At 45.3% G+C, this 25,521-nt stretch overlaps 1 protein-coding gene across 14 annotated transcripts in view; it reads left to right on the top strand.

Annotated features, from left to right (window-relative positions):
- RNF144A (ring finger protein 144A) overlaps positions 1-25,521 on the top strand; it is a 424,395-nt gene that overhangs the window by 55,572 nt on the left and 343,302 nt on the right. For 10 of the 14 annotated variants that reach the window (XM_074012421.1, XM_065527464.2, XM_074012422.1 and 7 more), the window contains one exon: positions 23,109-23,254. The exons of 3 other annotated variants lie outside the window; for them this stretch is intronic. In XM_074012421.1, the coding sequence (XP_073868522.1) occupies positions 23,120-23,254 (135 nt within the window). In that variant the 5' untranslated portion in view covers positions 23,109-23,119. Of the gene's footprint in view, positions 1-13,087; positions 13,426-23,108; positions 23,255-25,521 lie in introns of those variants that run through there. One more of the 14 variants, XM_065527465.1, reaches the window with a different exon arrangement.

Raw genomic sequence — 25,521 nt, 5'->3', positions numbered from 1 at the left:
GCCTCCCGGGTTCATGCCATTCTCCTGCCTCAGCCTCCCGAGTAGCTGGGACTACAGGCGCCCGCCACCTCGCCCGGCTAGCTTTTTGTATTTTTTAGTAGAGACGGGGTTTCACCGTGTTAGCCAGGATAGTCTCGATCTCCTGACCTTGTGATCCGCCCGTCTCAGCCTCCCAAAGTGCTGGGATTACAGGCTTGAGCCACCGCACCCGGCTCCTAACTTTCTTTGAGTAGCCAAATAGATGTATAGAATGAGCAGGTATGATTGCTTGGTTGTGACCGGAAACGAAGTTAGAGACCGTCTGTTTATTCTGAATGATTATAATGGCTTTTATTTTTATTAAAATCTTTGCGATGTTTAAATATGCACGTGTATTAGTCCGTTTTCATGCTGCTGATAAAGACATACCCAAGACTGGGAAACTTACAAGAGAAAGGTTTAATTGGACTGACATTTCCATGTGGCTGGGGAGGCCTCACAATCATGGCAGAAGACGAAAGGCACGTCTCACATGGCAGCAGACAAGGCAAGAGAACTTGTGCAGGGAAATTTCCATTTGTAAAACCATCAGATGTCATGAGATCCATTCACTATCACAAGAACAGCACGGGAAAGACCTGCCCCCATGCTTCAGTCATCTCCCACTGGGTCCTTACCACAACTTGTGGGAATTATGGGAGCTACAAGATGAGATTTGGGTGGGGACACAGAGCCAAACCCTATCAGCATGTGATTCATAATCAAACTTCTTTAAAGCTATATATGGAGAATCCAGCTGGCACCTGTGCCTTCTCATGCTCTCCACTGTCCAGCCCTCCTTGCCATGTTAAGTAACTCTTTTAATTAGAATCTTGGATATTCGGCCAGATGCAGTGGCTGACTGACGCCTGTAATCCCAGGACTTTGGGAGGCTGAGGCAGGCACATTGCTTGAGCTCAGGAGTTTAAGACCAGCCTGGGCAACAAGTTGAAAGCCCATCTCTACAAAAAATACAAAAATTAGTCAGGTGTGGTTGTGGCACAGGCCTGTGGTCCCAGCTACTTGGGAGGCTGAGGTGGGAGGATCACCTGAGCCCAGGAGGGCAGTGCTGCAGTGAGCCAAGAGTGCACCACAGCACTCTAGCCTGGGTAACAGAGCGAGACCCTATCTCAAAAAATAAAAGAATCTTGGATATCCATGCAGTGTTTATTTATGTGAATACAAATAAATACACAAAGTTTATCATAGGATATATGCTGTTCTATGCTTTGCTCTTTTTACTGAACACATATTGCAGATCTTTCCATTTGAATGCATAGAAGGCTTTTTCATCCTTTCTTCAGCGGCACAGTATTCCATTGTGCAAACCTTCCATGGTTTAGTCCACAGCCTGCCACTTGGGTTGCTCTCAGTCTTCTGGTGTTACAAACAAGACCCCAGGGACTAACTTCCTCCACTGGGCACATGCCTGAAAGTGGGATTACTAGGTCAATGGGTACATGTAGTAAACCTTTGGTAGATATATTGACGTAGTCCCCATTTCATGTGTTCTATCATCATTTGGAACTCCAACCAGGAAGGTGTGTGAATGATGGTTGACCTACAGCCTCCCCAACAGGATTTGCCAAATATTTGAATTTTTGCTAACTTGATAGTTGGGGAATGGCATCTCGATATAGTAAGAGTGAATTTCTCTTCTTATAAATGTGTTTGAAGGCCATTTGAGTTGTATCTTGTTCCTTGATCATTTTTTATTCCGTTGTTGCTCTTTTACTTCTCAGTTTATAAAGTTGTGTATGTATTAAGGAGAATAACTCTTTGGGATACATTTTGCAATCTTTTTCATTTTGTTATTTAAGTTTCCTCGGTTTGCAGAAGTTTTTGAAATTTAACTTTCCTTGGTTTGCAGAAGTTTTTGAACTTTATGTGTATATAAATGTCATATATATAAAACTATATATAAATTTCATATATAACTATATATGTCCTATATATGTACATTTCATATATATAAATTTGTCATATATACATTTCATATATAACCTTTTATGTAATATGAATATTGCACAAAGAAAAACAGTTACTTCTCACTCTCATAAGAAATGATTTTGTGTGAGTATGTACTGTCCTTGTCTTTGTCTGTAGTACCATTGTAATTAACAGATGGGTTTTATGCTTACTTTTCACCTACCAAAATTATACCAAAAGGCTATTGGTTAATCCTACAAAATGTCATTCTATAACATATTCTTCCGTTTTTTAATTTATTTATTTTTTCTTCTTTTTTTTTTGAGACAGAGTCTTGCTCAGTTGCTCAGGCTGGAGTGCAGTGGCACGATCTCGGCTCACTGCAAGCTCCGCCTCCCGGGTTCACGCCATTCTCCTGCCTCAGCCTCCCAAGTAGCTGGGACTACAGGCGCCTGCCACTATACCCGGCTTTTTTTTTTTTTTTTGTATTTTTAGTAAAGACGGGGTTTCACCTTGTTAGCCAGGATGGTCTTGATCTCCTGACCTCGTGATCCGCCCATCTCGGCCTCCCAAAGTGCTGGGATTACAGGCGTGAGCTACCGCGCCCGGCCTCTTCTTCTTTTTTTTTTTTTTAACTGGTCTGATATGCCTTTGAAAATATTATATTCATGCACTTACAGCTTTTTAATATTATAGACAATGCTGTAATCCACATTTTCATGCCTGCAATTATTTGTTCAATGGATGAAATTCCCAGAAATTGGACTTCTTGATCAGGGATTTAAAAAATTTTAAGTTCCTTGGTAAATATCACATATTGCCTCTCAAAAGTGTTATTTCATTGTATGTTACCATTAGCCATGTTTATTGCTTTCTCTAAGACTATAACCAAGTTATTACAATGTTTTTAAATGTTCAGTTGATTTTATAGGTGGAAAATAAGCCCTATCATTCTCCACATGAGTAAAGAAGGATGCAGAGAGCTTAGGAGATGTGCCAGGATCCCAGGGCTGGCAGAAGGCAGACCCAGGGCTGGAAGCCAGGCCTCCTTGTTCCCAGGGAGGGAAAGCTGCATATGCCTTTTGAGTTAACCCCACGGAAGCACAGGCAACCGGACATGGTTCTTTTGAACATTTTAACATCAATTCACTGGGACCAAGTCAACACTGAGCAACTGTATTCAGTGTTTAATGCACATTTTAATTTCAGTGCAGAGAGGATCACACCTCATTAGTAGCCACTCAGTAAATATTTACTTTCTACATGTAGTACATTATACCAAATAATTGATGTTACATGGGCCTGAAATGATCCCTGTTACTAGGAAGCTTCTGGTGCAGGAGAGGTGGTAAACCTTTTATTGCTGTTTCAAGAGCTTTCTCCAAGGCAGCAAGCTTTAGAGTGTCCATTAAACTTTACTGACCAATTTTTATGGAGCACCGCCTCTGTGCTTGCACTGTTGTAAATTCTTGGGATAGAATAGTGAACCAAGCAAATAAAAACTACTGCCCTCATGGGGTGTCTATTCTGGAATGACAAAAAGAACATAAACAAGAGAACTAAGTTATACAGTTGTCAGTACTAAGCCTATTGTTTTAAGGAGGAAATGAAAGCATAGATGGTAGCGAGTGTCAGCGGGGAGCTGTTGGGGAGTTTGCATTGAAGATACATCACTCTGGAGTCACTGGAAGTTTCCGTCTGGGAGACATCTCTTGAAATAGTGTCCTTGGTGGGTATGTGGTCAGCTGGTGAACCCACAGAACTGCATCACAGCCCCACTCCTCATCCTCAACAGGGGCGAGTAGACCAGGAGAGGAGAGGAGGTGTGGGCACCCTCATGAGGTAAGGGTGCCTGTGGTCCTGCATGGTCCTGGAGGACTTGGACTTACTTCTTTCTGGAATGACAGGAAGCTCCTAACAGGACTTTATGTGTCAGAGGCATACGATAGCCTGTGAATGTGGAAAACATGGTTGCATATGGTGGGTTCTATTGTTTTTGGTACTGTAATTTTAGATTAATGATGCTCAAGTGACCAAGGACTTGTACTCTCTTAAGAGCACATAGTCCCATTAGGCCTATTGTCATTTCAACAAGATCCTTTCTGGGAACAGACTTCTAGACAGCCCATGTCTGTTGTTTGTGACTGGGGCCTCCAAGCTCAGGGACACCTTATAAAGGTTCCAAGGGTAAAAACCCAAGTTTGAACGTGGGGCTGGACATAATTACTCCATACAGACTTGTGTTATTATGGGTATTCCCAGCAGGAATGGTTCCCGCCTTGAAGACTGTTCCCAGGTTGCTGGGGTTTTCTTGGGAATAATTTGAAGTTGGCATCTCTGTTTCCCTCCAGGAGAGGTTGCATCAGTTTATGCGATGACGTTCAAGTCCCTCGAGGTTGGACTCAGAACCAAGCTGAATGCTCAGGAAACAAGTGGGCTGGTTCTGCAGTCTGAGCCTGGACCCTGTCTGTTCGGAGGCTTTCCTTCTCTCTTTGTGAATATTCTCTTTAGGAGAAAGCTCTCTTTCTGCACCTGTGGGGATCATCACCACCATGTCAGAACTAATTCTGAGTAAGTTCTGTGGTTTGTTTTTATAGCTAACAGTTTCCCATTGTTGTCCAGCAAAGGGATGGAGCATTGGATGGGTGAGGATTGGCTTCCAGGAGAAAGGGTGGCATGAAGGGTTCACAGTCCTGCAGTGACCACATATCTCTACCCAACTTCTGGGCTGCCTCTCTGTCTCATGAGCTCATCTGCACTTGGTGGTCTCTGCAGCCAGCGTCAGAAAGTAGAGAGATAGGGACAGCCTTGTGGGTTTCCTGAGTGCCTACTGGAGTCTGAGTTCTAGAATAGTGGGTGAGGGGCTGGGACAGAGGCTGCGCCTTGTGGATATGAGGGATGTTGGACAGAAATGTCTCTTCTGAATGAGTGGGAGGCGCTACTGTGGGTTGACCTTGAGCCTGTGGTCTTCAGTTTTGGCCGAGGCTGTAGGGATCACGCAGACTTCCTCACAGGGAGGGTAGGAGATGCAGATGAGATGAGATATTTTTTTCCTGGTTATTAGGACAGGCAGTCTCCAGCACTGACTGTGAAGGAGGCAGAGGTGCTTTCTGTGTAATTATGACTGGGGAAGTTGAGCACTGGATTTATCTCTGCATCCTAGCCAACTAAATGGTCTGTCATTGCCATTGTTAAACCAAAGGCCTATTTAATACCTAGAGGACTCTGTGATGAAACAGACATTCTTCTCAGGTGTGAAAAGTTAAAAGAAATCATTGGCTTTTTTTTTTTTTTTTTTTTTTTTCTTCCCTGAGGGTGGCTTCTTTAGTATTTCTAAAGGTGAAACAATCAGATTTGCAATTCCATCTTTGGTGGGGGACCAGAAGTTATTGTTTATGAATGAGCCTTCCAGGCTCCACAGAAGCCTCCAGGATGATGTGTACCTGAAAAGAATGTGGGGTTTGTAAGTCAAGAGACTTAGGTTTAAGTTCTGAATTTGCCACTTATTACCCAGGGACTTTGGACAAATTGTGCATCCCTCTTAAACCTCAGTTCTTAATTTGTTACATGAAGATAATTGAGTTAATGTGTTAGTTCATTTTCCCACTGCTGTAATGATACTACCTGAGACTGAGTAATTTGTAAACAAAAGAGGTTTAATTGAATCAGTTCCCCATGGCTGGGAAGGCCTCAGGAAACTTGCAATTATGGCTGAAGGTGAAGGGGAAGCAGGCACCTTCTTCACAAGGAGGCAGGAGAGAGAGCACACGCAAGGGAAACTGCCACTTTTAAACCATCAGATCTCATGAGAACTCCTCACTATCAAGAGAACAGCCTGGGGGAAACTGCTGCCATGATCCAGTCACCTCCCACCAGGTCCGTTGTCCCTCAACATGTGACGATTACAATTTGACATGAGGATTTGGGTGGGGACACAGAGCTAACCCATGTCATTCTGCCCCAGCCTCTCCCAAATATCATGTCCTTTTCACATTTCAAAACCAATCATCCTTTCCAACAGTCCTCTGGAGTCTTAACTCATTCCAGCATTAACCCAAAAGTCCAAGTCCAAAGTCTCATCTGAGACAAGGTAAGTCCCTTCCACCTAAGAGCCTGTAAAATCACAAGCCAGTTAGTTCCTTCTAAGATATAATGGGGGTACAGGGATTGAGTAAATGTTCCCATTCCAAATAGGAGAACTTGGCCAAAACAAGGGGGCCAGAGGCCCCATGCCAGTCTGAAATCTGGCCAGGCAGTCATTAAATCTTAAAGCTCCAAAATCACTTTTGATTCTATGTTTCAAATCCTGGGCATGGTGGTGCAAGGGGCGGGCTCTAACGGCCTTGGGCAGCTCTGCCTCTGTGGCTCTGCAGGGTATAACCCCTGCAGCTGCTTTCACAGGCTGGCATTGAGCACCTGCAGCTTTTCCAGGTGCCCAGTGCAAGCTGTTGGTGGATCTACCTTTCTGTGATCTGGAGGACAGTGGCCCTCTTCTCACAGCTCCACTAGGCAGTGCCGCAGTGGGAACTCTGTGTGGGGGCTCCCATCCCACATTTCCCTTCCACACTGCCCATGGAGGTTCTCCATGAAGGCTCTGGCCTGCAGCAGACTTCTGCCTGGACGTCCAAGCAATTCCATACATCCTCTGAAATCGAGGTGGAGGCTTCCTAAGCTTACCTCTTGCCTTATGCTCACCCACAGGCCTAACACCACGTGGAAGCTGCCAAGGCTTAGGGCTTGCACCCTCTGAAGCAATGCCCTGAGCTGTACCTTGGCCTCTTTTAGCCACAGCTGTAGCAGCTGGAACCCAGGGTGCCATGTCCCAAGGCTGCACAGAGCAGCTGAGGCCTGGGCCTGGCCGCAAAACCAATTTTCCCTTCTATACCTCCAGGCCTGTGATGGGAGGGGTTGCCTTGAAGGTCTCTGAAATGCCCTGGAGACATTTTCTCCCATTGTCTTAGTGATTAACATTCTGCTCCTCGTTACTTATGCAAATTTCTGCAGCCAGCTTGAATTTCTCCCCAGAAAATGGGTTTTTCTTTTTTTCCACATGGTTGGGCTGCAAATTTTCTAAACTTTTGTCTCTGCTTTTTTTTTTTTAAACATAAGTTCCAATTTCAAATCATCTCTTTGTGAATGCATATAACTGTGTGCTTTCAGGAAAAGCCAGGTCGCATCTCGATGCTTTGCTGCTTAGAAATTTCCTCTGCCAGATACGTTAATTATCTCTCAAAGTTCCACAGATCTCTAGGGCAGGGGGAAAATGCCGCCAGTCTCTTTACTAAAGCATAGTAAGTGTGACCTTTGGTCCAGTTCCCATTAAGTTCCTCGTCTCCATCTGAGACCATCTCAGCCTGGACTTCACTGTCCATATCACTATCAGCATGTTGGTCAAAGCCATTCAACAAGTATCTAGGAAGTTCCAAACTTTCCCACATCTTCCTGTCTTATTCTGATCCTTCCAAACTGTCCCAACTCTGCCTGTTACCCAGTTCTAAAATTGTTTCCACATTTCCAGGTTATCTTCATAGCAGTGTGCCACTCCTGGTACCAGTTTTCTGTATTAGTCTGTTTTCACACTGCTATAAAGATACTACCTGAGGTGGGGTAATTTATGAAGAAAAAAGGTTTAATTCATTCACAGTTCCCCATGAGGCTGGGGAGGTCTCAGGAAACTTACAACCATGGCAGAAGGCAAAAGGGAAGTAGACACCTTCTTCACAAGGCGTCAGGAGAGAGAGGGTGCACGAGGGAAACGGCCGCTTTTAAAACAATTGGATCTCATGAGAACCCTGTTATCACCACAACAGCATGGGGGAAACCACCCCCATGATCCAGTCACCTCCCACCAGGTCTGTTCATCGATGTGGGGATTATGTTGGAACCGAACTGTCGATTCCTTCCTGGGCAGGGGTCGCCGGGAAGGATCACCGACACGAGATTCACAGCAGAGAGTTATTTATTACTAGCGCGCTAGGGTCCCAAGCTCTAAGTTGGCCCTGGGACCCTGACTGCTTGTTACAGGCTGTTTATATAGGCAAACGCAAGTTCAAACACAGCTTAGGGCGCGAAATTCAAACAAAGCTTTAGGTGCGTGGTAATTGGGTCTGTCTATGGCCTGAGCAAGGTGTCTTGTTCTAATTGGTTAGAGCAGGACCTTATGAGGTTTTTTTCCTGGAGTTGTTGATTCCGGGAACTTCGAGGCAGGGTGGGACCCCCGGAATTGGCAGGGTGGGACCCCATGAGGTTGTTTCCCGGAATTGGCAGGGTGGGACCCTATCAGGGTGGGACCCTATCGAGGCAGGGTGGGACCCTATCCAGAGCCACCTGGTGTTAATTTTTTAAGTTCTTTTTTTATGAGGCCTAGTTTCTAAGTTTTATGCGGCCTAGTTTCAATTACAATTCGAGATGAGATTTGGGTGGGGACACAGAGCCATATCTTATCATTGACTTCACATGAGTGGCAAAATATAAAGTAGAATACAGAATAGAGATATTAGTAAACCTTGTAGCTACTCGTAAGTGTGGTGTAATGTGCTATGTGTCATTATGTGACCAGAAGATGGACGCATTAGGTACATGGGGACTTCTTTATTTGATCAATGGAGGGAGAGCGCCTGTCACATTGACTTGGCTCCATGGTTGTTGAAGAGGAATTGCCCTCTTCACACCAAGGAAGGAGTCATTGCCTGATTCACGCTAGTATTTTCTTCTTCCTAGATAACTAGGCAGTAAAGAAAATAACAAACTATAGCAATTATTTGTATTTGAATAGATTTTTTTAAACACTTGGATGATAAAACTGAGTCCCTGATGCAGCTTAACTTTTTTCCTTCGGGGAAAAACAACAAATACATAAGCCTATGTCAAGTATGTCTGAGAATGGCTGTGGAGTGAAAGGAAGAGGCTCAAGGGAGAGAGTGGTGAGAGCCCTGGCTGTGCCTGTAGCAGTCAGACAATCAAGAAAGTGGCAACTTCATGGATTCTGGGCCAGTGTGCATTGGAGAACATCAAGCTTGGTGACATTATTATCACAGTCATCATCCTGCTGCAGTAACATTGGGATTCTTCAGGTTTCTGTGCTTGTTTTCTAAAAAGAGGGATCTTTTAATCATTCTCACACCTTTAGTGCACTGGAAAATAGCTGAGGCCCCGTGAAATGGAATGCCACAGCTTCTGCCTAGCGGTTTATGATTTACTTGTGATTCCCAGGGAGCTCTGGCTGTACCTAAAGGTAGAAATAAGAATGTGCAGAGAGCCTAGGAAAGGCTTTTGTCCTCGAGGTGCTACAGTTTCCAGGTCTGTGAATACCCCACGTGTTCTTCGGTGGCATTTGCTGGCCTCTCCCGTGCTTGTGCTGTGGGCTGTCAGATGTTAGTGCTTCCTTTGCTAAAGATACCACCTCCATTACCAGGAGGACACAGCGTTTGCAAATCTCCTTCCTAGTGTGAGCTGCTCGGCATGCTTTAAGTGGTAGAAGGGGAATTTAAAAGCTCCAGTTTTCTTTTCTATAAGAAGTCTTCTGGAAACTGTGTGTGCCCTGGGCCCTCTCCCTGGCTCCATGCTGTTGTCTTTCTAGAACAATCCCTGGGGGACTGTGGATCTCTGTGAGCTCAGGTTCTAAGAGGGGACAGTGCTGACTTGCCCTACAGCCTTTTTATCTGGTAGTGGGGTTTACAGACGGCATCACGCCTGTGGCCATCTTAACTCACTGGATGGAGCCCAAATCGCTAGTCCTGTCTCTTCTTTCTGATGGCAGAGGATGCTAGAGGGCTACTTATTCTTATGCAGATCTTAAGTGACACTTTCAGGATGCAGGTGGCTGCAGTCCATTGCTTTGGTCCTGACCTCTCTCGCACTCTCCTGGAGGATTTCTGGCAGGAGTTTCCTGACTGTTTGTGAGCCTCGTTCCGGAATCCTCCTGTGTGGACCCCCACTGTGTCTGTCTACCTTATAGCAAAGGAGAGGCTGAGGCTCAGGGGGCCTCGGTGTTCCCAAAGCCGTGCAAGCAAATGATGATGACCCTCCCAACGTCACCACAGAAGTGCTCCTCCCCAGACGTCACAGATGGCAGCTCCGTCCTGCTGCCTACGGTAGGGCAGAAGCCTCGGAGCCACCCTTGGCTCCTCTCTTTCTCCCACACCGATCTTGAAACTGCACATTCTGAGCAGCTTCTTTTTCAAAGTATAGCTTGAATGTGACTACTTGCCATCAGCTCTGTTTGTCACTGGGCCACGTTGGACAATCCCCCATCTTGTCCCTGGATGGTTGCAGTCACCTCCCAATGAGCCACTGGGCTCTGCATTTTCCCTGGTGCATCGGGGTCTCAGTGCACAATGTCAGCCCCAGCTCCCTCTCCCTGCCTCATTGTTCCACTGAGCCTGCATAGTTAACAAGCTGTGTATCTTACTGATTTATCTATTTTCTGTATCCCCGCTAGAGTATAAGTTTCTCGAGGGTGGGAATGTCTGCCTGTTCTGTTCACTGTTCACGTTTCCAGCAAGGAGAGCACTGCCTGGAACCAAGTTTCTTTCTTCTTTCCTTTTTTTCCCCCAAGACGGAGTTTTGCTCTGCCACTCAGGATGGAGTGCAGTGGCGCCATCTCAGCTCATTGCAACCTCCGCCTCCTGGGTTCAGGCAATTCTTCTGCCTCAGCCTCCCGAGTAGCTGGGATTACAGGCTCCCACCACCACATCCGGCTAATTTTTGTATTTTTAGTAGAGACGGGGTTTCACCGTGTTGGCCAGGCTGGTCTCGAACACCTGACCTCATGATCCACCTGCCTCAGCCTCCCAAAGTGCTGGGATTACAGGCGTGAGCCACCGCGCCCTGCCCCAAGTTTCTTGAATGATTGGAAGGGTGTCTCTGCCTTTTGTTGTAGCGTGTGGGAATAACTGTTTACTTTTAGCTCGTGTTTTATTCATCTTAATAGCATTGCTATACATTGGGAAAATAGGAGTGCATTAAGTGTGTTTAGGTTTTCCTGATCATGCGGATCCTGAATATTCCCAACCTTTAGGACTTAATGTGGTCGTGACATGCTGCCTCTAGCACCCAAGGCCAGGATCATTTTCCTGTCTTTGTTATTTCATACCGTGCATGGGGTCCACTCGCGCACCCCGCTGGGTTTTGTCTCCAGAGTCTGCAGATATGTTTGCCTCCCTCGCTGGAAGTGTAAAGTAGCTGTTATCACCCCATGGAGTTCATTGTTTTAGTTTATTCCTCTCTTTCAGTGTTTCCCATGCTCTCTTCTGTTCACTGACCAGTTACTAGAAAGCAAAGACAAAATCAAAACAAACTTCACATAAGAAATACAGGACTTGGTGGAACAGGAAATCTTCTCTATGTATTTGAAATACATAATGTTCTGGGCAGACGGTCAAATAAAGCTGTGGCCTAATACTGATAAATGAAAGGTGATTCCGTGGGACTCCTCCAGGTTTCTTTGAACAGATTTAGTGCCATTTGCATGTTTTCATTCATCTCCCTCTCCACCCCTTTTTTTTTTTTAAAAAAAACAATGAGAAGATCATCAAAGGCAGCCGCTTTAGGGAGAGGGGGCTTTGATTATTATTATTATTAGACAGTGCTCCCTGGGTGGCCATTCTGCCCTGGTTGCTTTTGTAATCCCTTCTCTAGAATAGTATTTAGAACTTTCTAGGAACCTAATTCTGGTTTGCTCGATAACTGATAATGAGCAAGTGGAAGCATTAGGGGCTTGTAAATGTTAGAATAAGAGATGGAGGGACCTCTGGAGTTGGAATTGCAGGTGAGTTCCTAGGAAGGTGGACGTGGAAGGTTTAGATGATTTAGCAGACGGAACACAACTCGAGCCACAGGTGTAACATGCGCTCTGAAGTTGATCTGTATCAATGGGGTTTTCAAATCGGAAAGCATGTGTTATCTCTATCACCCTCTTACTTCGAGATCGGTTCTCCTCCCTGTGTGGAAGAGGCCTCTCACTGAGGAGCAGAGTCACAGGTTTTCACGTGGGAAGAAGGAGTGAAGGCTGCACAGGTTTAGAGAAAGGACGGCTTAGAGACTCCCGGAAGCCAGCTCTCCCAGCGAGCATCCTTGGGTTGTAGATGGAGCCACTGTTCCATGAAGGTACAGTGACAGCCTCAGGGTCACATGGTCAGTCATTCCCAAAGCTCGCAATAAAACCCAGGTTTTTAAAAAAAAAAAGCTTACAGAGGCCCATTTCCACCCGATTTCCTCCTCCCTGCTCCGTTACCTCCATTATGTCTTCTTCCATTAACTCAAGGGATTGGCAAGATCCAAACCCAGAAATTTCCCAGGCTTGTTGCTTAGCAACAAGGTTTTTGTTTGGGGCCTTGAAGGAGACCGCCATTGTGCCCGACCTGCCCCCGTGTCGAGCTGGCCAGAGGCCTGTTCCTAAGCCACCCTTGAGATCAGCAAGTACTGACCTGAAGGAACTGAAGAAACTGCAGATGACCAAGTAGACGAGTCTGCCACACCCCACAGTGGCTCTGGCTCGTTGTTTAATAGAGTATGATTAAGATCACTTCAGGGCAGGGAACTGGGTGGCCCACTGCTATTCAAGGTTTATCATAGATGTCCATATATATCTCTCCTGCTGCTTTTTCTTTGTGTTCTGTCTGACAGAGAGAGAGAGAGAGAATGACTATGTCCCTAGCAAAAATTTTGCAATAAAACGTTAAGGGTAGTTCTTTATCTGACGGAAGGAAGTGGGGTTGGGGTGAGGGGCAGGGTTGCTGTGACTTCTTAGCAAATCCCTAAACAGCTCAGAAGGAGGGAATTGTCTCTAAAAAGAAGGAGGGATGATCCAAACATCCCCCCTTCAACTCTAAAATTTAATGAGTTGATGTTTGATTTTGACGGCATTGCTCTCTGGTAGCTGAAGTGTAATGTTTATCTGGGCAAATACATTAGTGTTGAAATAATAGGCCCTTTGTGTCTTCCTCTGCATCTCATTCCCAGATGGGGGTCAGAACGCGTGGCTGAGTCTGGGGCCCTCTGTGGGAAACCAGCCATCATGTTGAAGCCACCGAGAAACGTTTAAGTTTGTGTGTGGAATGTTTTATCAGCGCTCTGGGGAATGGCTGAATCAATTGTTTTGGTCTTAGAAATAAAGAAGGAGCTTCCTGTCATGAATAGCAGTTGTTTTCCAAGCCAAGTGGCCTGCAAGAGAGGCTGCCTCCAGAAGCTGGTCTGCAGATCTGCGGGGGCCGGGAAGGAGGCGTCTTGGGGCCACACCCGGGGCAGTGTTGGGTGCTTCTCTAAGGTCGTTTTCAGCAGGGTTTCTGGGGGGGGTGTGTTTGTGTGTGTGTGTGTGCGTGTGTGTGTGTGTGTGTGTGTGTCCCTGTCAGATCACAGTTCCGTCCTCTCTGTGGCCTGCTGTGGGACGTGCAGACTTAAGAACACTTTGATGGGTGGAGGGAGAAGCACAGGGCTCTGCATGGAGGTCACCTGGCCTACGAAAGAGAACAGTTCCGTGTAAGTAGACTTTCTGCTCACCTACCCTGTATGTTTTAGTGTCCAGTTATGGATGCTGTCCTCTGCAGTTGAGGTGCTCCCAGTGGCTGGCCCTTCACCGTCACTTGCAGGTGTAGGTAAAGGTAGAAGGCAGAAAGCACCCACGACCTCCACTTGGTGCCAGTCTGTGGCTGTTTCTCCAGTGAATCTATCTCCATCTGGCCCTGTGCTCAGAAGGTGGGCGCCCTTCCTCTGGTCCCTGGGTTCTTCCTTATTGATTGTGTCTGTTCTTCTCTGTACTCCTGCAAAATCTTCATTTAGGGAAATCTGTTAATATTGAAATGACTAAGAGCAGCTTTCTTTCTTGTATTTCTTACAAAGCTTTAATGCTATGCAGTAGTGCTTGAGAAAGTGTTTTATGGGCTCCTTGGGCCCTTCTGTGTACCTTTCTTGGACTGTGATGGTCTTCATTAGCATACCAAAAACCATAAGAAGTTTAAAATGCTGAAAACTAAGCAAACTCATCTGTTTAACTGTATTTAATTTAGTGTTTCTCAGATTTTTACTGTCAAAGTGTTTCGTTTAAAAATAAACTTGTATTTTAGGGCAGTTTAGATTTAGATTTACGGATTTAGTTTTAGATTCAGATTTAGTTAGACCGTTACGGATTTAGATTTAGAAAATGACGCAGGTAGTACAGAGAGTTCCCATAAACCTCATGCCCAGCTTCTCCTGTTAACATCTTGCATTAGTTCAGTACATTTGTCACAATGTTAAACCAATACTCTTACGTGCTTATCAACTCAAGTACCCTCTTCATTTCAGTTTTTTGAGTTTTTACCCAGTGTCCTTCTTCTATTCCAGGTTCTCTCGTTGCATTTAGGGGTCTCATCTCCTTAGATTCCTCTCCACTGGGACAGTTTCTCAGGCTTCCATTGAAGACTTTGACAGTTTTTGGTTAGGAATTTTGTAGCGTATTCTTGAATTGGGATTTATTTGATGCTCTTCTCATAAGAAGACAGGGTTTATTGGTTTTGAGAGAAAGATCCCAGAGATGAAACCTTATTCTCATCACATCCTGGGAGGGTGAGGGGTGTGGTCACCGTCAACACCACCCATGTGCACAGTCACCCCTGATGCTGTCGGGGTCACCTCACAGAGGCAGCGTTTGTCCTCTTCACACGGGTGAACTCCTTTTTCCACGCTTTTCTAAACTACACTCTTTGGAAGGAAGTCATTCTCTACGGCGCACTTCAGAATGAGGAGTTAGGCTCCACCTCCTTGAGTGTGTAGTGTCTACGAAAATTATGTGGAGTTTTTCTGCCTGGGAGATGTGTCTTTTCCCCCATTTGTTTATGTGAGTATGGGCTCGTGGGTATATATTTTCTATTCTGGGCGATAATTCATGCTACTCTGTTGCTCTGGTTTTTTTCAGCTACAACCACTGGGAGCTTTTTCAGTTGCCTCCTATACTGTTTGGACATCCTTCAGCTCAACTTGAATGTCCTTCCCCAGTCCTATAATCAGCTCTTTGTCCAGGGAACCCTAGTTTCGGTAACTGGAACATTGTGTTAGAATCAAGATCTGGGCACTAGATGTGCTTGTTGCAAACTGGGATGTCATTCCTTCTGTGCCCTGTCACCTGCTAGAACAAGGAAACATATGTATGTACACTAACCGGTGTGTGCCCACAAATCTATATAGATTTCTTTTTGTAGCCACCTGAATCTATATGAAGCTAAACATGAGTTCCTACTGATGAGGCCAACTCTATTCCGTGACCACCCTTGTTCATCTGAGACCTTCCACTCCAACAGTGAGAAACCTGGATCCCACCGTCCACCATCCCTTTACTTATTTGTTCCACTCCAGTGGAAAGGGATAGTGGCTTCAGAATTGTTAACCCAGGCCCTGCAGCAGGCAGCTTCGTCATCTGGAGAGCAGTGCTCATGAACTTGGCCGTTATTATTACGGGTTCGGCCCATTGCTGAAATCATTCTGGTCAGCACCTTTCCCCCACCCGCTTTTAATACAGGTGGAAACTTTGTCACAGTCTGGATTCTGTCCCGCCATGCCTCTGACCTCCTCAATGATTGTTTTTTAAATTACATGCATTAAGGATCACTCTTTGTAAAGTTCTGTTTTATGGGTTTTGATCAGTGCAGAATGTCACATATCTATTATTACAGTATCATCCAGAATAGTTTTATTGCCCTGAAAATGCCCTGTACTCAGCCACTCAAGCCTCCTCTGCTCTCCCAGCCCTCCCCAAGCCACCAGTAACCACTGATCTGTTTGCTGACTAGGGTTTTGCCTTTTCTGGAATGTCATATAATTAGAATCATACAGTAGGTACCCTTTTCTTAAAAAAAAGAAAAAAAGACCTTATTTTTTTTTACAACAGTTTTAGGTTCAAACCAAATTGAACGGATAATAGAGTTTCCATACACCCATCCCCACATACACACAATTAGCTATTAACATCCCATACCACAGTGGCACATTTGTCACAATGAATGAATATACATTGATCAGCATTCTCTCCCAGGGTTCATAATTTCCTATGGTAGTCAGTTGGGGATGCTGTAACAGAATACCATTGACTGCGGGGCTGAAACAACAGAAATTTATTTTCTTGCAGTTCTGGAGGCTGGAAGTCTGAGAGGAGGGTGCCAGCATGCTTGAGTTCTGGTGAGGACATCCCCCTGGCTTACAGAGGCTGCCTTCTTGCTGTGTCCTCACATGGCCAAGAAAGCGCATAGGAGTTCTCTCGTCCTCTTTGTGTAACTCCAGTCCTATTGTATTGTGGTCCCACCCTTATGATCTCATTTAACCTTAATTTAACCTTAATCCCTTCCTAAAGACCATATATATAATTTTTTTATATATAGCAGTGTATATATATATAAAATGTAACATATATAATATAAATATATAACATGTATCATATATCATATAACATATATGGTATATAATATAACATGATATATAATATAACATGATATATTATATAACATATGATATATTGTAGTATATATAACATGTTATATATAATATAACATGATATATTGTATATAACATGTTATACATACTACTATATATGTAGAGAGAGATTGCTACACACACACACACACATACACAGATACACACACATAGATATAGATATATAGACTTCTAGATGGGCTAAATCTCCAGATGCAGTCCCAGTGGGGGTTAGGGCTTCCACATACAAATTTGCCAGGGGGGTAAAATTTAGTCCATAGTTCATGCTAGGTTTCACTCACCCTTAGTGTTGCACATTCTGTGGGCTTTGACAGATGGATAATGACATGTAATCACCATTACGCTTCATGCTGAATAGTTGCTCTCCCCTGAATACCTTTTGTGCTCTGCCCGATCATCTCTCCCTCTCCATGATCTCTGGTAACCCCCGATCTTTTGATCATCCTTACAGTTTTGTCTTTGAATCAATTTGTGTGTAGCCTTTTCAAGTTAGCTTCTTGCATGTAGTAGTGTGCCTTTAAATTTCTTCCGTGTCTTTTCTTGGCTTGATGGCTTATTTTTTCAGTGCCGAATAATATTCCACTGCCTGGATATACCATAGTTTACCCATTCACCTGCTGAAAGACAGCTCGGTTGTTTCCAAATTTTGGCAGTTACGGCTGAGTGGCTATAAGCATGCGTGTGCACGTTTTCATGTGAACGTAAGTTTTTACATTAGCTGGGGACCTAGGAGTGTGATTGCTAGAAATAGCTAAGTTTTTATCATTGAGTGGGCACCATCTGCTTGGGAGGAGACGGCGTCCAAGTACTTTTCTAAAGCATCATGGAACCGTACACTTGAATCAGCCAGCTCTTTTACAGCCAGCTTTCTACTCAGCCACCGTTCTCCAATTTCTGCTGCTGATGACAGCTCCAAATTATGAAGATGTAGCTTTTCCCAGCCACTGCCAATCTGTACATGCTCAAGTTAAGCCCAGGAAGCTCAGAAGCAACACCGAAGTTGGTTTGTCTTATATCTCTACAAATCCAAAAGGCTCCATCTCATTCAGCTGAGGAGGATATACAGAGGAGGAGTAGCACGGTAAATGGCTGTGTCTTAGGGCCACACAGACTGTGAAGAGCCCTTTGTGTTTGTGCAGGTGACCCTAATCCTCTCCGAACCTTGGTTTACTCATTGGTAAAGTTTGAATAACAGCAAACTATCAAAGTCTCAAAGTCATTGTGCAGAGAAATGAAGTAGTATATGCAAATGATGATCACAATGTCTGATGCACATTTAACAGTCTCTCTCTCTCATACATATATATATATGTGTGTGTGTGTGTGTGTGTGTAATTGTTGTTATAATTATGGAATATCTGCAGTGATCGCTGTCCAGAAGGCTAGAACATAGTTCCTACCCTTGGATAATGTATCATCAAGTTGAGGAGATAAATTCCCACATCTGTCAGACTTTGAAAGCCACACTTACCCGGAAAGGCTGGTGAGCTGGTAGACTTCCAAAGCCACACTTACCCAGAAGAAATGAGAGTTACTATGAGAGTCTGGCCCAGGGCCTTGTAGACATGACAGCTGAGTGTTGGTATTGTTGAAGAACGGTGCACTTGGTGGGCTTCAGCCCACACAGACTTGAGTCAGACGGACTTGGGTGGAAATGCTGTTGAGTGGAATGATACAGACCAGTAGTTCTGGGGCTTCATTGTGCATCCCAGTCCCCGCCAGGCTCATGGAAACGGATCACTGTGCCGCCCCACCCACCTCCCCGGAGTTTCTGTTTTAATGAGTCTGGGTTGGAGCCCAACCAGTTACATTCCAGCAAGTTCTCAGGTGATGCTGATGCTGCTGTTCAGAGAGCACTGCTCAAGAAGCCTCATGGACCACACACAGCAGAGACCCAGAGAAAGGGGAGACAGCTGAGAGATGTGGGAAATCAGAGGGGATGTCACCCAGCACCAGGACTGATGCTGGCTGTGAAGGGTTTGCAGGATGTGGAGAAGGGGTAAGGAAGGAAAAGGGAGTTAGGCTGTGGAGGAAACACGAGAGTGTCCCAGGCTACTGGAGGAGAGCAGGGACTTGCTGGAGGAAGGCATGAAAGTAAGAGGTGGATGACGACTGGCTGGCAGCTGCCTACCTTTCCCAGTTTTGCTTTGAAGGAGTAAAGGTGGGAAGAATAGGGGCCTACAGAGGTCCATAGCCCTGGGGCTCAGAGATGGGATAGTTGTGGCCAAAGAACCACCTTGGACCTTACATGAATCTGCCGAATCTCTCCACAATGGACGATTTTCTCTTCCAGCTCTCTCTCATCCTTGTGTCCACACCTCTTTCATCACAAGGCACAATCCTTTGCACAGCCTCAGTTATGCTTAATAAGTAAATTGCCTTATACAGATTTGAATTGCTTAAATTGAATAATACTTATAATTGACCAGATGTTCCTAAAACAGTTTGCCATTTCATATGACTTGACATTCCCATTAGGAAAACAAAGACTCTGCTTTCTTTTATTGTGCATTGTGATTCTCTTAGCACAATCTAATTGCAAGTTCGCAGCTGTTCACTGTTTGCAAAATCATATTAAGGCCATCCTGTGTGTAGGGAAGGTCCATGATGGGTTTAGACAATATAGACCTTTTTTTTTTTTTTTTTCTGTGAAATATATCCTGTTGTTGTCACCATTTGAATCACGATTTTGAGCACAACTGAGAGACTGTGTATTCTGTTGGGGAAAGAATAGTGATGTGATTCCTGGAAATGGTGATGTGACCTGCTTCAAATCCAGCTCACAGGGCTGGTGGGGGAAATGGGAGGTGAGGGCCACGGGATGACCTGTGCCCAGGGCAGGGGAAGCCACTGGGGGCCAAATAGAAATCATGGTCCAGGCAGAAAGGAAATCAGACAGATGGAGCCCTGTACGCCGTGCCGGGGGGGTCACAACAGAGAGGCTGTAAACAGGAAAAGGAGCCCAGATCTGAAGCTGGAAGGAAAGAGAATTGTCTTGGGACCAAGCACGATGGAGCAGGGCAGAGGTCCAGGACAGAGGCTGTAACTGGCTTGTGGGACAGGGAACTGTTGACGCAGGGTGGAGGCGGGGATTCAAGGGTACTCTGTGGAGCAGTTAAGCTCTGCCCTTGGGGACTGCGTTCTCGGTGATGTCCAGGCTGGGAGCATACTGCATGGCTGACAATAAGGGAGGAGGCTTTAGGAGGTTTTGAGGTTTGATTCTTCTAAACATTTTCTCCATTGGATTGAACTTCCTAAATGACTAATTTTACCATATGATATCTCTGCCCAACAACTTGTTTTATCCATTTCGTCTATGTAGGTTAAAGTCTAAGCTTGTTAACCTGACCTATTGTAATGACTTCCACTTACCAAGCTCCTAGTATCTCCCAGGAACTTGTAAATATATTACTTCTCACTCATTCTTCCAAAGTCTACATGGGTGGTGATGGTTATATAGGCTTTACCGAGGGAAAAAACAAAACGAAACAAAAACAAAAATTAAGTTCATAGAAGTTAAATTTAAGTTATGTAATTTCTTCAACGTCATATAACCAAGTGGCTAAAAAAAAAAAAAAAAGGCCGGGCGCGGTGGCTCAAGCCTGTAATCCCAGCACTTTGGGAGGCCGAGATGGGCGGATCACGAGGTCAGGAGATTGAGACTATCCTGGCTAACACGGTGAAACCCCGTCTCTACTAAAAAAAAATGCAAGAAACTAGCCGGGTGAGGTGGCGGGCGCCTGTAGTCCCAGCTACTCAGGAGGCTGAGGCAAGAGAATGGCGTAAACCCGGGAGGCAGAGCTTGCAGTGAGCTGAGATCCGGCCACTGCACTCCAGCCTGGGCGACAGAGCAAGACTCCGTCTCAAAAAAAAAGGAATTTGAGGCCAGGTCTGCTTGATTGAAAAGTGTGAACCCTGTATCCTACACCCTCCCCAACAGCCTGACAGAACTCGTACCCTGTGCTTTTTCAACATTGTCAAAAACAAGCTCTCCCCAAATCTCCAGGCCAGAGGAGCCAATTGCCAGCCACTGCCCCGTTGAAACTTTTCCAGCCCTGACAGATTTCTGCCACCTGCCCCAAGCCTCAGTGCCTGGGGTTAAGGTTTGTTGTCCAATTTAGGGCCAGCTGACATTTTAAAATATAATTATCACGTTGTCCAGTGAACTTTAAGAGATATTACTTAAAAAAATTATTAAGTATTAAAACAGAAAAAAAGATACAGAGAAATAAAAAGAAAAATGTCATGGCCCGTCAGCTTAGGACCCAGAAAAACCCATGAGAGTTTTAAAACGATGGCAATCATAAGCATAAGCATAGTCATAAAATTCAAGGTGTAGAGAAATGATCCAAATGAAAATGACCTTGGGGAGGACGCCTTGATGTCTGTACCCCCTGCAGCCGCAGAGAGCTGTGCGACGCTTCCAATTATCTCACTCCTCAGGACCCACCAGCTTGAGGTCAAATCATGATGCCTGTTTAAACTATCTTGGAAGTGCTCGCCAGTCCAGAGGAATTTGTGCCAAAGAGTCCTTTTGTAACGAGGGAGACACATGTGTTTTAGACTGAGTGACTCACAGGCATCAACTGCCCTTGGAAGAGGCCCCTCCGACTGCAGCCCACTCCTGCCCCAGATGCCGAAGACCTGCGCAGATTCCCAGTGCAGATCCCGGGTGGCCTTCAGTCACCCCCTCAGTTGCTTGAGCTCTGATAGTCAGGGTCTCCTCCCCAGATCTGGCTCATTTCTGCCTCTCATGTCCTTCCTCCTGTCTCACTGGGTCCCATCTGCTGGGTGAGCTTTCAGGGTCCTGCAGGCGCTTCCTTCTGGGCCAGACGTGTCTTCTCCTCCTGGTAGAATTCTCCCTTCTCCTTCCATGTAGAATTCACCAGGTGGGTTTTCCTAATGAAATATTCGCTCAGTGACACCCAGTGAGGTGTGAGTCACAGAACTTGAGAAAGGGATGATAAATTTTTTTTTTGTTTTAAGTTAGGACAGCTCCTTGACCCTGGGAATAAGCTCCTCGAATGACAGTAAGTCCCACCCCTCCCTGCGGCGTGCAGCGGCATCTTCACATTCTCTGACTGCTAAGCAATGGCTGAAGGAGACATCACAGGGAGGGGAGTGGATTTGTTGGGGTCCTCTAGAGGGGCAGAACTAATTAGATAGGTGTTTATGTAAAGGGGAGTTTATTAGGCAGTGTTGACTCACACGATCACAAGGTAAGGCCCCCCAATAGGCCATCCGCAAGCTGAGGAGCAAGGAAGCCAGTCCAAGTCCCAAAACCTCAAAAGTAGGGAACTGACAGTGCAGCCTTCAGTCTGTGGTCGAAGGTCCAGGAGTGCCAGAGCTGAAGAACTTGGAGTCCGATGTTCGAGGGCAGAAAGCCCCGCACAGGAGAACAACGGAGGCCAGAAGATTCAGCCAGTCTAGTCTTTCCACGTTTTCCTGCCTGCTTTTTATTCTGGCTGCTCTGGCAGCTGATTAGCTGGTGCCCACCCTGGCTGAGGTGGGTCTGCCTCTCCCAGTCCACTGACTCAAATGTTCATCTTCTCTGGCAACACCCTCGCAGACACACCAGGAACAAGACTTTGCATCCTTCAGTCCAATCAAGTTGGCACTCAGTATTAACCATCACAGGGAGGAAGGGATTTTCCTGAGCACTTGCTGTGTGCAGCTGACCCCTTTTATGATCTCGCATCATCCTCAGAACACCTCTGTGAGAGGGGATTATCAGCCCCATCGTGTAGATGAGCCAGCCGAGGCTGAGAATGGTTAGGGAACCGTGCTGCTTGTGGGCAGAGGGAGTTTGGAAATAGAGTTCTCTCTGATCACAAAGCACAGCATTGGTTCTGCCCCTCCAGGGGGCCCTTGTGCCCTGTCTTCTGGTGAAAGATGCTACGACATTTCTTCCTTCTGTTGGATGTCCATCTCCTTTCCAGCTGCCCTGAAAACTCAGACCTCACAACCCCAACCAAGCCCTCCTGCTCTGACCCTTCCACCCGGGCTTGTCCTGATATTCACAACGTCTTTAACAGTGAAGAACGTTAAATCCAAGCAATACGTATTTTAGCAAAAGCTTCTTTTCCAAGATGGCTGAGGTTTTGCCCTCCTGGGTTAGCAGCCTGGTTGGCAGGTGTCTTAATAAAATGCACATCAGTGGGAGGGAGAGAAGAATGGGTGTGTGGGTGAGTTCTTTGCCATTTTGAGGGCAGACATGAAAGTTACTATCAGAATGGTAAGGGAGCCACTCACAGACCCAAGGCAGGCACCCCTGGTTAAAATTTCTCAGAGCTTGGCAGGCAGACACGGGCGGATCAGGAGGTCAGGAGATTGAGACCATCCTGGCTAATATGGTGAAACCCCATCTCTACTAAAAAAACAAAAAATTAGCCTGGCGTGGTGGCACTTGCCACCCAGCTACTTGGGAGGCTGAGGCAAGAGAATCGCTTGAACCCAGGAGGCGGAGGTTGCAGTGAGCTGAGATCGCACCACTGTACTCCCACCTGGGCGACAGAGTGAGATTTCATCTCAAAAAAAAAAAAAAAAAAATTCTCGGAGCATCCAAATGCTCTAGGCCCCACCAGCAGTCAGTTGGCCACTGCCCTGGGTCCCAGCTACAGCCAGGAGATGTGACCCCTGCCACGGAGCAGGTGGATGCCAGGGGTGGGGAGGTCTGACCTTCCATGCTTCTCTCGTTTCAGACTGTTCTGCGATGACCACAGCAAGGTACCGGCCCACCTGGGACCTGGCCCTCGACCCGCTGGTGTCTTGCAAGCTCTGTCTTGGGGAGTACCCAGTGGAGCAGATGACAACCATAGCCCAGTGCCAATGCATCTTCTGTACTCTGGTTGGTCTTTTTGGATAAAATACATGTTGCATTGATTTTAGGATGAGCTTTTTGCTTTCGTTTGCAGAGACACTAGGCAAACCTTTGGACTAAATTCTGCCTGACAGTGGCGTCTTCTTGTTGAGGCCTTCACACAGTTCTTGGAAGAATTATTCTGTTAGTCAGGCAGGCTCCCAGAGTGGAAGATTTCCATTACAGTTGCTTGTGGTGCAAAAGCAATCGGTTAAACAGAATTTTAGAAGCTCGTGATAACAATTCACAAAACTTATCATCGCGCATATTCTCCTTGCTACACAGCAAAAGCTTCCACACCTTATATCAAATGTATTTTGATAGTCACATGTCTGAAGTTACGGCAGTGCTAACCTAGTGATTGTGTGTAGTTAGAATATTCCATCCTCAGTGTCATCTTTCCCTGGCTTAGTGCTAAACTAGAATATAGATATTTTAAAATCACATTTAATATTATTATGATGTAGCCAACATTCTTTTGGGGCCAGATGATCCTTCAGGGCTTAATGAATGTGGGGACTTCTAAGTCAAGAATTTGGGGTTTGGGTCAAACTCAAACCCCAGATTTTATCTATTACAAAAGATAAATGAGTGTGTGAGGTTTACTCATAGTTAATTTCATTGAATTTTGCATGTTTTTTCTGTCCATTTGAGGAATGAAAAAAGAAAATGAGGCATAGAAGCCGGAAGTAGGAGGGTAGTTGCCCGGGGTCTGCAGGGAATGGGGAGACATAGGTCAAAGGGTGTGAAGTTGCAGTTATATGGGTTGAATAAGTTCTAGAGACCTAACGTACAGCATGATAATTATAGTTAATCATGCTGTTTTGCATACTTGAAATCTTCTGTGAGGATAGATCTTAAGTATTCTCACTATACACACACAAATTGGTAACTATGTGAGATGATGGATATTTAATTAGCTTGATGGTTTTACAGTATAGTATACAAAAAATGTATATCAAAATTTCACATTGTTCACTTTTAGTATAAAATGGCAGTCTTTATCAATTATAACTGAATAAAGCTGAAAAATAAAACACAATGTTTATCATTTTAAAAAGTACAGAAAAGAAAAATGAAAAACTGTCTTCAAAAAAAGAAGTTGCTTCTGAATTTAACTGCTGTTGTATGTGGATGGTGTAGACGGCTTCCCTGTGGGTTTTGCAAATGCCTGGATTATAATCTGTCACTCGAACAGTCACTGATGCATTCATCTTTCTTGCATAGCTTTCAGATTTTATTTCATTTGTGCCTCATGATGTCCTTGGTATGTAGGCACAGCAAATATTTTTATCTTTGTTTTATAGATAAGGAGAGGGAGCTTTACAGACATTTATGTCTATGTCTTCTGTTTCTTGTTTATGCTAGATTCAGCCTTTCTTAAGGGCAGAAGAATTTCTGGCCCATTGTCTATCCACCTAGCACCTAGTTTAGTGCAGGACCCAGACGAGCTGATCAGTAAAAACTCACGGATTGAAATGAAGTGTATTGATCTCAGTACTGTAGTTGCCATCCAAGAAATGTGCCTCATTAAAGCGCCAGGAAGACAGCTCCAACCTGGAGGAAAGGAAGTTGCTTTTGACATGTTTCTGAGATGGAGAAGGATAGAAGGGAGATTGATCTCCGTCCTGTTAGCACCGTGAGTGGGGCTTATCGTCATTTCTAGATGGGTTAGGACGGTAGAACCCATCAAGATGAATTCAATAATCAGCTTTACACAAAATCACCTCCTCTTGCCTGCAAGGACATCTTCCCAGCTGATTGAATGGCTCCCCCTCTGCCACAACTGCCTGTTGGCTGGGGGTGGGGGGTGCGTTTGCGGTCTCTGCAGTCACCTGCCTGCTGTCAGAGGCCACAGCTTGTGTTCTTACCCTTGAAATAGTTGCTTCTCCCTGGCTTTTTTGCTGAGGCCTTCATTTTTGTTATTGTTGTTTTAGTTTTCTATTTCTAGAGAATTGTAGTAAAAACAAGTAAGCCACTCGAACTGAGACCAAAAGCCTTACTGAAGTCAGTGGATGTGAAGGAAGAAGCTGGCACTGTGTTCTCGGAAAGAGGCTGCTGGGGACACCAAAACACAGTGACGCTGCTGTGATTTTTTTTCACAACTATTTACCAAAATTTAAAATGTTGAAACTAGTTCCACCTCTGCCCGCAGCTCGCTGTAGCGTGAAGAGAAGGAAGCACCTGTGTGTTGAAGATTGAGAAGGGAGGAGGTGTCGGGGTGTCCTGATCTTTTCGGTGGTGCCTTTGCCTTT

Source organism: Macaca fascicularis, chromosome 13, assembly GCF_037993035.2.
Source record: "Macaca fascicularis isolate 582-1 chromosome 13, T2T-MFA8v1.1".
NCBI classification, from domain to species: domain Eukaryota; kingdom Metazoa; phylum Chordata; class Mammalia; order Primates; family Cercopithecidae; genus Macaca; species Macaca fascicularis.
Note: the sequence above shows the minus strand (reverse complement) of the source record. Positions and strands in the feature narration are given on the sequence as shown.